The sequence below is a fragment of the Bos indicus genome, chromosome 13 (genome assembly GCF_029378745.1).
Source record: "Bos indicus isolate NIAB-ARS_2022 breed Sahiwal x Tharparkar chromosome 13, NIAB-ARS_B.indTharparkar_mat_pri_1.0, whole genome shotgun sequence".
NCBI lineage: Eukaryota > Metazoa > Chordata > Mammalia > Artiodactyla > Bovidae > Bos > Bos indicus.
This window is the reverse complement of record NC_091772.1, coordinates 2317683-2333161: the sequence shown is the minus strand read 5'-3', so window position 1 is coordinate 2333161 and position 15479 is coordinate 2317683. Positions and strand designations below refer to the sequence as shown.

At 40.9% G+C, this 15479-nt stretch overlaps 1 protein-coding gene across 12 annotated transcripts in view; it reads right to left on the bottom strand.

Annotated features, from left to right (window-relative positions):
• PLCB4 (phospholipase C beta 4) overlaps positions 1-15479 on the bottom strand; it is a 485151-nt gene that overhangs the window by 56215 nt on the left and 413457 nt on the right. For all 12 annotated transcript variants that reach the window (XM_070800681.1, XM_070800689.1, XM_070800690.1 and 9 more), the window contains 3 exons: positions 6006-6108; positions 3173-3337; positions 297-501 (listed from right to left, as the gene is read on the bottom strand). In XM_070800681.1, coding sequence (XP_070656782.1) covers positions 297-501; positions 3173-3337; positions 6006-6108 — 473 coding nt within the window. The remainder of the gene's footprint in view (positions 1-296; positions 502-3172; positions 3338-6005; positions 6109-15479) is intronic.

Below are 15479 nucleotides of genomic sequence, written 5' to 3'. Positions count from 1 at the left end.
CTTCAAAAACATATATATGAAACTTGAAAAAACATATATGTGAAAATTGAAAAAACATAAAATGACAGCATTTTTAAATAAAGAACTTTAAAGATAATCTAGACTTGCCTTTGCATTTCCTGCTAGGAAACCTGAGGCAACTATTTATGCCTGATTTCTTTAAGCCGACAGTGTTGGCAGCATCGGTGGGAACAGGCTTTTTTTTTTTAACCATTGGTGAAATAGCTTATAATCTTGAAATTTAGGGGAAAAAAACATATAAACAAAAATATTCAATACCTAAAAGTCTGACTTACCTCCGAATCCATCAGGCACATATGTTTTTAGGACAATATTGCAGAAAATGGTTGGCAGTGATAAAGGTTTATTTCCCTCATTCCGGAGGGATATGTGTCGATAGCCTGCTTGGAGGCCATCCAGGGGCAGAATCCTCTGGCCGATCAGCTTGTTGTTGTCATCATACACGGCGATCCTCAAGACAGCCAGGTCGGGGAGGATCACCTGCAAAGACAAACAGCACTTGTCACTGATCTGCGGGACACAGCTCCCAAGAATCACAACGCCAGGGACCCGGACCACACCCATACTGCTCGGAAAGGTTCCTTCCCAGTGCAAACAAGCTGATGGTCAATTTACATTCTTAACGCATACTGTGTAAGTTACAGTGCCCAGGGCATTGAGAAAGACAACGGGAACAGGTTTCCTGGAAATCAGTCCCTGAAGATTGTCAATAGAATGAATGGATATAAAAGATGGCTAATCCAACCCTTGCCATCTTTCCCCATTCCCACCTACATAATGGGTGAGCAACAAGAGACCTGGAGAGGAAAAGTGACTTTCCCTTATGTCAAAGATGGCCAGTGACAGCTGGGTCTGGATCCTGGGCCACCTGATTTCAAATCCTTTGATCTGTCTACTACTGGGCTGCTTCTGACATTGAGCTCTGTTTTTGAGAATATGGAAAGTATCTTTGAAGAAATGCCTCATGTATAAAAGACAATTTATATATAAATTTGGATTATTTTTCTTTGCACTCCTCAGTTTTTAACACATTTTGGGATATTAAATAAAGATGAGACAGCTAGAAACATTAACATATACCCAAGACATAGAGTCTTCCCAAGTGGCATACTGGTAAAGAATCTGCCTGTCAATGCAGGAGACTCAAGAGATGTAGGTTTGATCCTTGGGTCAGAAAGATCCCCTGGAGAAGGAAATGGCAACCTGCTCCAGTATTCTTGCCTGGAAAATTCCGTGGACAGAGGAGCCCAGCAGGCTACAGACTGTGGGGTCACAAAGAGTCAGCCACGACTCAGTGGCTGAGCACACACAGCATAAGACATCTACTCTTGCCATCCCCAAACCAAATACATGGATACAACATCTGAGCTCAGACGGCAGAGACCCGAAATCCATGGATGCAGCATTTGAGCTCAGATGGCAGAGACCCTGCTTAGATATAAAAGAGCCACATGACAAGAAAATCTGATGTTTTTAATCAAGAATTTCTATTTATTGGCTATGAGCAGCTAAGACACCTTAGTTGATTTGAGCACTATGTCAAAGCTAGGCAATGAATTGGCTGCTTATTTATGCCTACAGGTTATAATTTAGTTCCAGTTCATGAAGACGAAAAGGTGAAACCAACTTTAGTCACTGTGTTGTTCCTCATTTGGTGAAAGGGGCTTATGCTGTGAGATTCATGCAAAGAAGAAAAACAGTAACAGCAAGAAAGAAAATAAAGTTAAAGCAATTAGTATCAATGAAAGGCAATGTCACTTCAGAAGAGCAGGGAAGGATCCAAAATTGGCATCTTGTTTCCGGGGCCAGTAATATTGCGTGTAAAAAGCAAGTTTATTTCCCTATGCATCAAAAACAGAGCCTGAAATCAACTTTCTGAATTTCCAGAAATGTATGTAGGGATTATTTTTTTTTTTGGCACGAAACACTGGCCATAGTGACAACAGATCCAGCTGTAACAAACTGAAAAACCCGGGAAGAAAAAAAGACACATTACAGCTGTATGCAACTCACGCTACACTCTGATTGTAGAAGAGAAGGTGAAAAGGTAGGGGGAGGTGTTGCATGGATAATGGGATTTACATAATCAGAAAAGCCTACATCTCAAAATGGCTTGATTCATTGAACTATACTTATCTTCTGTAATATGCTTTCTGCAAACTGGTCAGCCAGTTCTGAGGCTGATAATTCATATTTTTGTTAAGATAAAAAGGTGATTGTCTGTGCTGTAAGATACAAATGGAATAGAGACACTTGGAAAACGTGTGCCAAAGAAGAAGCCAGAAAGCACTCTGGTCATGATAACAGAACAAGTGAGAGAGAAACAGGCATTTTTGAGATAGTACTGCCAGGGCATGGATTTTTCAATACATCTTCCGATGATGAAAGAGAAACAAATGGCAGAAAATGGTTACAAGATTAAAACCCGAATCATTATAGAGAATGACTGATTTGTCTGTGTGCCCAGTCACTTCAAGTTGTGGTTGACTCTTTGTGACCCTATGGACTATAGGCCGGCAGGCTCCTCTGTCCGTGGCATTTTCCTGGCAAGAATACTGGAGTGGGTTGCCATACCCTCCTCCAGGGGATCTTCCTGACCCAGGGATCGAACCTCTGTCTCTTGCATTGCAGGCGGAGTCTTTACCACTGAGTCACTGAGGAAGCCCGTAGGATCAAAGTATAATATGAAGATAAAAACCAAAAAACAAAAATAACATATTATACACAGAACCTATACATATTATACACAGGACCACACTTCCTGGAGGCACAGGACAATAACCAACTGACCCACTGAAGGACATACACCCTACCCACCCTCTTGGCCAAGGAATATTGCGAGGCACTAGCCCTGCCAGGGCAGGGAGGAGCTCTCCCACGTGTGACAGTGTCTGCCTGCGGGGCTCCCTCTGAGAACACTGTGAACCCAGAGCTTGGGCACTGCGTGGGGAAGGTGGGCTCCTCCTGGGAGGAAGGAGAGCCAAGAGGACAGGGCCACACAGAAACAATCATCATGTGGCTGCTGCAGAACATCTGCACTGGAAGAAGACATCTGGGGTTAAGAGACTGTCTGCAGATCATGTAGTATCTCTCCACTAACATGTAGCTCCTAACTTAGCAGAGCAAGTCTGACACATTGAGAACACTCTACCTTCCGAAACACAAATGATTCTTCATTGTAAACCGGATTGAGTCCGTTGTTCATCACCATGCGAGTGCGGAACTCCTTCCGGATAGTGTCCGTGGGCAGCCCATACATATCCACTTCTACATATGTGCCAATTTTCTTATCTGATAAGAACTGACCTGATATGACCTGGAGCAGAAGAGAAATGGGAGGAAAGAGAAGTTAAGCTGGTGTAATGGTCAGTAACAGAATAATCTGGCAGGGAGAGAGTCTCCATTCATCTTTAGAAATTCAATTATCTCTGGAAATAATGTATTCATTCCTTACTGAACTGAAGTGGTCAATTCAAATATGCCTTAAGATCCTTTCATAGTTCCAAAATTCACTTTTATTGAATTCTTTCAGAAGTTTTACAAAGAGACAGACAGAAAGAAAAGTAACGCTAAAATGTTAAACTGATATTGACAATTAGAGGACAGTGTTATTTTTATTTTTTAAACCAGTATTACAAAAGCAGTACTGACTGCTTCGTTTCACAGTTAGGTTAAGACGTTGCAGACAACTACTTTTTGTATTATATGAGTCATGCATATTACCTTCTTCCATCTGTTACAAAGCTGTGGAAAGAATTTTTTCACCTATTTCCAAATAATTATAGCTAATAATTACATTTTTTTCACATTATCTAATAGCTAATCATTATGAAACAGTTTTTTCAGGTATAACTGACATTAAATGGTACATGTTTAGAGTGTACAATGAAATCACTTCTGACATATGAGCACATCTATAAAACTGTCACCAATATTAAGGCAACAAAATTTTCCATCAATTCCCAAAGTTCCTTTGTACCCTTTTGTAATCCATCCCTTCTTCTGTCTGTCTAGAGGAAACTACTGATCTATTTTCTATTACTTTACATTGGTTTGCATTTTCTAGAATTCTGCATCAATGTAATCATATAACAGGTATTTTTTCATTAATATGCTTTATTTTTTATAGCAGTTTCTGTTTACAGCAAAACTGATAAGAAAATATAGTGCTTCTGTCCTCTCATCCACAATATCCTCACTATGGATACCTCACATCTCAGTGGCATATTTGTTATAATCGGTGAACCTATATTGATACTTCATTATCACCCAAAGCCATAGCTTACATTCAGAGTTTACTCTGGTGTATATTTAATGGATTTGGAAAAAATTGTAAATATAATGACATGTATCTATTATCATAGAATCATACAGAATGGTTTCACTGCCCTAAAATTCTTTGTACTCTGCCTGTTAATCCCTCCCCACAATTCTTGGTCTTTTTTTTTTTTTTTACCATCTTTATAGTTTTGCCTTTATCCAGAATGTCATTTAGTTGGAATCAAACAGTATGTCACTTTTTCAGACTAGTTTTTTTCACTTACTAATGTTCACTAACTGGATGGATGAAGCACAAGCTGGAATCGAGATTTCCGGGAGAAATATCAATAACCTCAGATATGCAGATGACACCACCCTTATGGCAGAAGGTGAAGAAGAACTAAAGAGCCTCTTGATGAAAGTGAAAGAGAAGAGTGAAAAGTTGGCTTAAAACTAAATTTTCAGAAAACTAAGACCATGGCATCAGTCCCATCACTTCATGGCAAATAGATGGGGAAACAGTGGAAACAGTGGCAGACTTTATTTTTGGGGGCTCCAAAATCACTGCAGATGGTGACTTCAGCCATGAAATTAAAAGACAGTTACTCCTTGGAAGAAAAATTATAACCAACCTAGACAGCATATTAAAAAGCAGAGACATTACTTTGCCAACAAAGGTCCATCTAGTCAAGGCTATGGTTTTTCCAGCAGTCATGTATGGATGTGAGAGTTGGACTATAAAGAAAGCTGAGCGCAGAAGAATTGATGCTTTTGAACTGTGGTGTTGGAGAAGACTCTTGAGAGTCCCTTGGACTGCAAGGAGATCCAACAAGTCCATCCTAAAGAAAATCAGTCCTGAGTGTTCATTGGAAAGACTGATGTTGAAGCTGAAACTCCAATACTTTGGCCACCTGATGTGAAGAACTGACTCATTGGAAAAGACTCTGATGCCGGGAAAGATTGAAGGTGGGAGGAGAAGGGGACGACAGAGGATGAGATGGGTGGATGGCATCACCGACTCAATGGACATGAGTTTGGGTAAGCTCTGGGAGTTGGTGATGGACAGGGAGGCTTGGTGTGCTGTGGTTTATGGGGTTGCAAAGAGCTGGACACGACTGAGCGACTGAACTGAACTGAATGTTCATTTGTTTCATCCATGTCTTTTCATGACTTGATAGCTCATTTCTTTTTAGAATTAAGTAATATTCCACTGTCTGGACATACCATTCATTGCTTCTTTATCCATTCACCCACTAAGTGGCACCTTGGTTACTTTCAAAATTTTATCAAGTATGAATAAAGCTGCTGCAAACATCCCTGTGTAAGTTTTCACATGGATGTGAATTTTTAATTTGTTTGGGTAAATACCAAGGTGTATAAGTGCTGGATCACGTTTAAAGAGAGTGTTGAGTTTTGGAAGAAACCACCCAACTGTTTTCCAAAGTGGTCGTACGATTTTGCATTCCCACCATCAATGGCCAAGAATTCCCATTGCTCCACATTCTCCATTGGGTACTTTTTGATCTGGTATCTTTGATGAAAAGTAGCTAATAATTTCACTAGTAGAAAAAAATGTATCTCAAGAAAAAAAATGTTAAAGTTGAGAGCAACGCGTGGATCTTGCAACTTGACATTAAATATTTTAATTGCAATTTTTTAAGGCTTTTCCAAGACCACCTGGATCCACTCTTTTTACACTATTCTGTGGAGAGCAGGAGACTTACCTGCACGGAGCAAGTGGCTGCAATAACCCCATCAACAGGCGTTTCAGAGAAAGGATCAAATGTTCGATCAGGCCGTCTCATGAAATCTGGTTTGAGAAGGTACCTGGTGGGACAAAAGCATAGAAGGAGTTTACTAGTTTCTTTATAAAGACTCAGAAAATCACTATCAAGACACTGAATACATCTTTATCGCCATTTCTAACTTAGGAAATAGGCTTTTAGGTGGAGGATCCCAAGAACTGAAGAGAATAACCCTGTCCTATGGATGACCCCAACAAGGAACATGGAAGAGGAAATGTTCTTTAGATCCAGGCTCTGGGACATCTATGATTTCCTGACACTATCATCTTCTCTGGAACTTGATCTCTTACATGCATAAAATAAAGTGCAAAGAATAACAATGAAAAACCAATTATATGAGCTATAGTTATCAAAATATGGAAAATGTCTTTATTGTTTTAATTAATATATTAAATTATGGGATCTAATGGCAAGTTTGATAATTAGCAGAGTTTCAAAGTACTGATAATCATAAAATTATATTGAGAGATCTCTAACAATTATAATGAGATATAAAAATATCTGTGATTTATATTGGTGTCAGAATCAGATGTACCGCTAACATTACTATGGATTGCTATGTATTTTCATAATCAAATGAAATGTGGTTTCAGTTGGAGGTCTCTAATTCTAGTGAGGATAATTAGGCAAGAAGATGAAATAAAAGGTATCTAGATTGGAAAGAAGTAAAACTATTTCTATTTGCAGACAACATGATCTTGTTTATAGAAAATCCTACAGAGCATACTAAAAAGCTATTAGAATTAATAAATGAGTTCTAGGATACAAAATCAACATATAAAAACCTATTTTATTTATATGCACCAAGCAATGAACAATCTAAAAACAAAATTAAGTAAATAATTGCATTTATAATGGCACCTAAGAGAATAAGATACTTAGGAATACATTTAACAAAATAAGTACATGTACTTTGAAAATCACAAAACATTGCTGAGGAAAATTTTAAAAGAACTAAATGAATGGAAAGATATCTTGTGTTTATGGATCAGAAGACTTAATATTGTTAAGATGGCACTACTCTCAAATTGCTATACAGATCCAATACAATCTCTATCAAAATCCCATCTGGTTTCTTTACAGAAATTGACAAGCTGATCCTCAAATTCACATGGAAACTCAAAGACCAAGAATTCTCAATACAATCTTAATAAAGAACTAAGTTGCAAGTCTCAGACTTCTTAATTTCAAAACTTTCTACAAAGCAACAGTAGCCAAAGCAGCTTGGTATTGGGGAAAAAAGATTAACATATAAATTAATGAGACAGAATTGGGAGTTCAGAAATAATTTCATATCTATGCAAATGATTTTTGACAAGGATGCCAAGACTACTCAGTGGGGGAAAGAATATTCTTTAAACAAATGATGCTAGGTCAACTGAATAGCCACATGCACAAGAGTAAAATTAGTTCCTTCTTTCACATCATAAAGAAAAATTAACTCAAAATAGATCAAAGACCTAATAGTAAAAAGCTATAACTATAAAACTCTTAGAAGAAAATATATGGGTAAACCTTTGTGAGTCAGAATTTGACAATGCATTCTTAGACATAACTCCAAAAGTACAAGCAGTGAGGGAAAAAAGTACACAAACTTGACTTCATCATATTTTTGCACTCAAAGAACATTATCAAGGAAGTGAGAAGACAAATCATAGAATGGGAGAAAATATTTACAAATCATTTATCTGATAAGCGACTTGTATCTAAAATATATGAAGAACAAATAACTCAGTTAAAAAATGGGTAAAGGATCTGAATAGACAGTTCTCCGAATAAGATAAACAAATGGCCCACAAGCAGTTGAAAAGGTGCTTAATATCATTTGTCATGAGAGAAATTCAAGCCAGCATCACAATAAGACACCATTACACACAGTAGGCGGGAGGAGAAGGGGATGACAGAGGATGAGATGGTTGGATGGCATCACCAACTCAATGGACATGAGTTTGAGCAAACTCTGAGAGTTGGTGATGGACATGGAGGCCTGGCATGCTGTGGTCCATGGGGTTGCAAGAGTTGGACACGACTGAGCGACTACTTTGGCCACCTCATGCGAAGAGTTGACTCATTGGAAAAGATTCTGATGCTGGGGGGGATTGGGGGCAGGAGGAGAAGGGGACAACAGAGGATGAGATGGCTGGATGGCATCACTGACTCGATGGATGTGAGTCTGAGTGAATTCTGGGAGTTGGTGATGGACAGGGAGGCCTGGTGTGCTGCGATTCATGGGGTCGCAAAGAGTCGGACACGACTGAGCGACTGAACTGAACTGAACTGAGCGACTGAACTGAACTGAACACACACTAGGAGGGCACTAGGAAAAAAGAAAAAGAAAATTCATACAGATGTGGATGAGAAAATGGAGAAATTGGAGCCCCTACTCAACATTGCTGGTGGGAATGTAAAATGTTGCAGCCACTGTGGAAAACAGTCTAGAATTCATCACTTACACAGAGTTACCATACGGCCCAGTGATTCTTCTCTTATGTGTATAGCCAAGAAAAGTGAAAACATACGCTCACACAAAAACCTGCACGTGAAGGTTCATAGTAACCAAAAGATGGAACAATTCCGATTTTCAGCAAAAGATGAATGGACATACAAGATGAGGTATATCCACACAATGGAAAAATAATAATAAGTAATAAAATTATTTCAGTAACAAAAAGAAATAAAGTACTGATACACAGTACAACATAGGTGAATCTTGCAAATGTTGAAGACAGTCATAAAAAGGTCTAATATTATATGAATCCATTTACATGGAATGTGCACAACAGGCAAAAATGTAGTGACAGTGTGTAGATTAGTGGTTGCTTAAGGCTGGGATGGGGGCAGGAGAGGTTACAAGGTGACAGACGAAGAGTATGGGTTTTCTTTCTTGTATGATTAAAGAGTTTTGAAATTGATCCTCAGCACTGTCTGCCCCTAATCCCCATTGGGTATGGTCACAGAATCACACTCTGGCTGGATTACATAACAATCCTGAAACTGTGTCAAAGAACTCCACCTCTCCAAAACAACATTTTTTTTTTAATGACGATAATTATACATAGGAAAATTACATACTGAGAAAAAATATGAGCTAGCAACTTCCCTGATAGCTCAGTTGGTAAAGAATCTGCCTGCAATATAGGAGACTCTGGTTGGACTCCTGGGTCAGGAAGATCCCCTGGGGAAGGGATAGGCTACCCACTCCAGTATTCTTGGGCTTCCCTTGTGGCTCAGCTGGTAAAGAATCTGCCTGCAATGCAGGAGACCGGAACTGGGAATTCCTGGGTTGGGAAGATCCTCTGGAGAAGGGAAAGGCTACCCACTCAAGTATTCTGGCCTGCAGAATTTCATGGACTGTATAGTTCATGGGGTTGCAAAGAGTCAGACACTACTGAGCGACTCTCACTTCACATGAGCAGAAAATAAAAGCACTTTCCCCAAAACCGTAAGTTTGTTTTTAGATGTAAAAGAATCATAATTTAGGACCAAATCTTTCATACCTCTTAAAGTATAACTTTTATAAGTTTCAACTCTAGATGATGTTAAATCTATTACTATTGTTTAAAATGCAACCAAGGGGAATCCCAAAGCACGATATTTTTCCTTAAAGAAAAGTTTACAGTCGTGTTTTTGGTTTTGACAAAGCTGACATTCTTTGCTATCTTCTAAGTCTGAACAAAACATGTTAATACATAGACCCACATTCCATTTGGGTGTAACGAGCAATAAAGAGCCTCTGAGGACAATACTGATTTTTATTTTATTTAAACATTTTTAAAATTTTATATTAGAATATAGCTGATTTATGTTGTGTTAGTTACAGGTGTACAGCAAAGTGATTTAGTTATGTATTTATAAATATTCTTTTTCAGATTCTTTTCCCATATAGGTTACTATAGAGAATTAAGTGGCATTCCCTGTGCTATACAGTAGGTTCCTACTGATTATGTTTCATATATAGCAATGACACTGATTTTTAAATCAAGGATACAGAAAGTTTATAAAACTGTTCAAATATTAAAGATGACTTTGAACATGCAACCTGTCTCCAGGAGGATACAACCTGTACTATTAACATAAAAGCTCTCTAACTTCATAGAACATATTGTTTTCTATGTTTGTAGAGTTTTAGATTTGGGCCTTTTTTGTAGCCAGCATTAATCACCGAAAAATATGATACAGCAAAAGCTCGAGTAGATGAGTAAATACAATTCTTCACATATTTTTCCAAGGAAGACTATCAGCTTTGTCTGGCGAAGCATCAGACATCAGCTATTGGGGGAGGTAATGCATGATAGTTGTAGGTTTCACAGGGAGTCAGCACTGGGCTCCAATAAGCAGACTCAAACCGTTCCTTATTAGAGATGGAAGGGGATGCGGAGATGAGGGAGAAGCAGTACAGTCAAGAAACAATAGGAAAAAAAAGAAACAATAGAAAAGCCTTGTGGCAAGGCCCTGGTTCCCCCTCAAGGGATAAACATAACAATACTTTTGAGCTCTTTTGCAAATAAACACAAGGTGGGAGAAATTAACTGCAAGCTGCCTATAAGCATGCAGACCCCAGACAGGCTGGAACCAGAAGACTGATGATGCGGACTCTCAATTACAGCAACACCAACCAGTCAGAGGAATGCCCATGGGCTGGTCATGCCCTCTTCGAACCATTTCTATAAAACTACTAAATACCCACTTTGGGCTGCAACACACTTTTGAGGGCATTAGCCCCATATGGCCCCTTTGCTTGGCAAAGCAATGCTTTTTTCCTATCTTTTTCTACTTCACACCTGAAATTCTAATTCAGAGGCTGGATTTAGCTTCAGAAATTTGACAGATCCCTGGCTTGGGGCTGACCCTTAGCGAGTTCATCTTGAACAACTGTCTATTTGGGGCCTAAGGCAGCAGAGACTGTCACTCACGACTTAGGGGTTGCGTAGGTCACGGGCCCCTGGGCACTGACAGGCAAGCAGAAGCTGGAGCCCTGGCTCTGAGGGTGGAGCTTGTGCCACCGCAGAGCTTTCTGCTTGGCTTAATGCTCTGTGCTACTCTCCCGATTCTTAATGATTTGTGAACACGGAGCACTTGGGTCCCACAGACTACATAGCTGGTCCTGCCTGGTGTTTTTCGGTGTGGGAAATGAACCCATTCCAAGCATCCAGGTCTGTGTGATGGCCACAGGGCAAGTCTAAAGTCAACGGCAAGTGAATTGATGTAAGAATTCTCTGTGGACTTAAAGGCCTTGGAGGCAAGGGCAGGAGAGAACGGCTTTCAGCCAGGTGGAGGACAGGAGTTACAGGATCAAGGATGGTGGAACAAGAAAGTTCATCCTGCTTCACCACATCTGAGATGCTATCAACACGCCCTCATTTTATTTACCAGCAAGCAAGCAAAATGGTGCTGATTAACAGAAAGTTACCACGGATCTTTAGACTCATTTTAACTTGACAAAGTCATTTAAAAAGTGTGTACTTTTGAATCATAAAATATCATAGTATTTTGATAGCAACTGTCGGGTTTCTTCCAAAAGCCTGGAAAGACTTGAGAAATTAGTTTGCTCTATTTTATTATAAAGTGTAGAAGTACTTCCTGCTTTTCCAACTTTAAAAATGAGCCTGTAATAAACTACTGCTCACTTCCTGGTAAAAATCACACTTACAGGATGCAGTGGTGTGGCCTCCTAAACACACTGCCCACAGACCAGACAGGGAGTCCCAAGTAAGTTTCTGATGTTTGGTTACTGTTGTGAGATTCAGGGGTTTCTACACTGTTTGCCACCATAGGCCTAAAAGACACAGAACATCTCTTTACAGAAACCCTCAGACATAGCCCATGAGGATTTTTTAAAATTCCCTGTAGGTGGGCAGGAGCAAGACAAAGGCAGGGGGGTGAAAGCCCCAGGGTACCTCGATGCCCCTGCACGAAGCGCGTCCTTCACAGCCGGCCCATCTCTGCTGCCAGCTACAACTCCTCAGGAGCTCAGCACAGTCAGGAAAGACTGCTTTTCTCTGTCCTGTGGGCAAGAGCTCTGGGTGTGGAGAAAAGGGGAGGGGCAGGGGGACAGGAGACTTATTGTTCATGCCTCCAGTAGTCCTGATGCCCCAGGGAATGGTCAGACTTTTCAGTCCCTCTGAAAAAGGGACACACAAACACAGAACCCAGGCTAACACTGCTGTTGTTGTTTAGTTGCTCAGTCGTGTCTGACTCTTTGCAACCTCGTGGACCGCAGCATGCCAGGCTTCCCTGTCCTTCATCAACTCCCGGAGCTTGCTCAAACTCCTGTCCATCGAGTCGGTGATGCCATCCAACCATCTCATCCTCTGTCATCCCCTTCTCCTCCTGCCTTCAATCTTTCCCAGCATCAGGGTCTTTTCTAATGAATTGGTTCTTCATATCAGGTGGCCAAAGTGTTGGAGCTTCAGCTTCAGCATCAGTCCTTCTAATGAATATTCAGGATTGGTTTCCTTTAGGATTTGACTGTTTTGATTTCCTTGCAGTCCAAGACCTCTCAAGAGTCTTCTCCAACACCACAGTTCAGAAGCATCAATTCTTCAGCACTCAGCCTTCTTAATGGTCCAACTCTCACATCCATACATAACTACTGGAAAAACCAGGCTAACATAGCACCATCCTTGTTCATGAATGGATTTTGCAATAAACAGTGCAGAAGGTGAGACACTGAGCATGTGAACTATGGTAAAACAGATCCCCACCCACTTCACCTGGCCTTTAACAATGCTTTGCTGAAATTCTTCAGGAAGTCCAGGGGTGGGGGCAGTTAGGACAGGAGTCACCCGTTCTCTTGCCTGGGGCCTTACAACAAACGCTGCAAGTTCCTTCAGCACAGCCCACCACTGACGGACTTTGCTGAGTGTGGACAGGTGGACAGGTTTGGTTCGGTAACACTGGGGCCCCTTTTCCATAGAAAGGATGCCCACCCCGTGTCTGGGCAGGAGGAGCCACTGAACTCCTGAGGAGGGTGAAAAGCCTGTCCTGAGCCAGGTGAAGGCTCTGGGAGGCTCACAGCCAGTGTGGACACGAGGACCGCTCCGCCCACCTCACCTCGCTCCCCAGGCTCCTGTGAAAAGAGGCTCTTTCAACAGTCTGTGATCTCTGCCTGTCATCAGGCACATGGGCTGTAGCTTCCTTCTCTTTAACCTCACTTTTCCACAGAAATTTGCAGTTTGTAAAGGACATCAAATGCATACACTCAGTTCAAACTCACTGAGCTGCCACAGCAAACCTGGGGTGACGGGTATCACTGGCTTCATTTTATCAGCAGGAAATTGAGATTCAGGGCCTCATCTACCTGCCCAGGGCAACATCAGCCTGTGGAAGACCTGGTTGGGCTAGTGCCAAGGACTCTTATGCCCTCTACCATGGCTGCCCCTGGGGTCTCAGCCCCCACGGGGGCCCACCCATCAATTTATGTACACAGTCTCCTGGTTCTCAATGTTTGGCACTAAATAATAAGGCAGTTTAAAAAATACTCTAAACGTGTATTGGATTGTTTTCTTTGGAACCATAATTTTAATTTCTTTTTTCTCCCCTGTTTTATTGAGAGATAGTAGGTTGATACAAAAGTAATTACGGTTTTGAACCATGAATTTTAAATCATTATAATGAGGCTCAAACACATCTTTATTAATCAAAGTAGGAACCATTATAATCAACACATTTTTGCCAATGAGAAATAAGTTTGTTTATTCTTATAGCATAAAAATCATGCTTCAGGATTTGACACACTCTTGGAAAGCATTTTCTGCCTCCTGTGGTTGTTGAAAGATTTTCCCTGCCAAAAGTTGTCCAGATGCTTGAAGTGGTAGTTGGTTGGCGAGAGGTTGAATGAATATGATGGATGAGGCAAAACGTCGTAGCCCAATTCGTTCAACTTTTGAAGCGCTGGTTGTGAGACATGCAGTTGGGCATTGTCATGGAGAACTGAGGCCTTTCTGTTGACCAGGGCTGGCTGCAGACTTTGCAGTTTTCAGTGCATCTCATTGATTTGCTGAGCGTATTTCTCAGATGTAATGGTTTTACTGGGATTCAGAAAGCTGTAGTGGATCAGACGGGGAGCAGACCACCAGTGACCATGGTCTTTTTTTGGTGCAAGTTTGGCTTCTTCAGAGCTTCTTCTCGGTCCAACCACGGAGCTGGCTGTCGCCAGGTGTCATATAAAATCCACTATTCATTGCATGTCACAATCCAATTGAGAAATAGTTTGCTGTTTTTGTGTACAGTAAAGGAAGACAACACTTCAAAATAACGATGTTTTTGACTTTAAGTTAGCTCTTGAGATACCCACTTACTGAGCTTTATCACCTTTCCAATTTGCTTCAAATGCCAGATGGCCACAGAATGGTCGACAACAAGTTCTTCTGCCAGCTTCTTGGGTAGTCACAAGAGGATCAGCTTTGATGAGTGCTCTCAGTTGGCCGCTGTCAACTTCTGATGGCTGGCCACTATGCTCCTCGTCTCTCCTGTCTCCTTTGCAAAACTTCCGAACCACCACCACACTCTATGTTCGTTAGCAATTCCTGGCCCAAACTCATGGTTGATGTTGCGAGTTGTCTACACTGCTTTCCGACACATTTTGAACTTGAATAAAAAATTCGCTCAAATTTACTTTTTGTCTAACATCATTTCTATAGTCTAAAATAAATACAAAATAAACATCAAGTAATAAGTCATTAGGGAAAAAAACATTAAGTGAGAAATGTGCATTAATGATGCATAACATAACCAGATTTATTTAAGAATGTATCCACTACCAAATGGTAAAGTTCAACAATGCAAAACTTTAATTCTTTTGCACCAACCTAATTGAAATATTAGGGCAGAGAGGAGCTACCCCACGTTCAAGGTCAGGAGGGGCAGCCGTGAGGAGACACCCCTCGCCCCTGGTAAGGAGCAGTGGCTGTTCTTTGTTGGAGCAGCCGTGAAGAGATACCCCAAGTCCAAGGTAAGGGAAACCCAAGTAAGATGGTAGGTGTTGCAAGAGGGCATCAGAGGGTAGATACACTGAAACCATAATCACAGAAAACTAGTCGATCTGATCACATGGACCACAGCCTTGTCTAACTCAATGAAACTAAGCCATGCCGTGTGGGGCCACCCAAGACAGACGGGTCATGGTGGAGACGTCTGACATAATGTGGTCCACTGGAGAAGGGAATGGCAAACCACTTCAGTATTCTTGCCTTGAGAACCTCATGAACAGTATGAAAAGGCAAAATGATAGGACACTGAAAGAGGAACTCCCCAGGTTGGTAGGTGCCCAATATGCTACTGGAGATCAGTGGAGAAATAACTCCAGAAAGAATGAAGGGATGGAGTCAAAGCAAAAACAACACCCAGTTGTGGATGTGACTGGTGATAGAGGCAAGGTCTGATGCTGTAAAG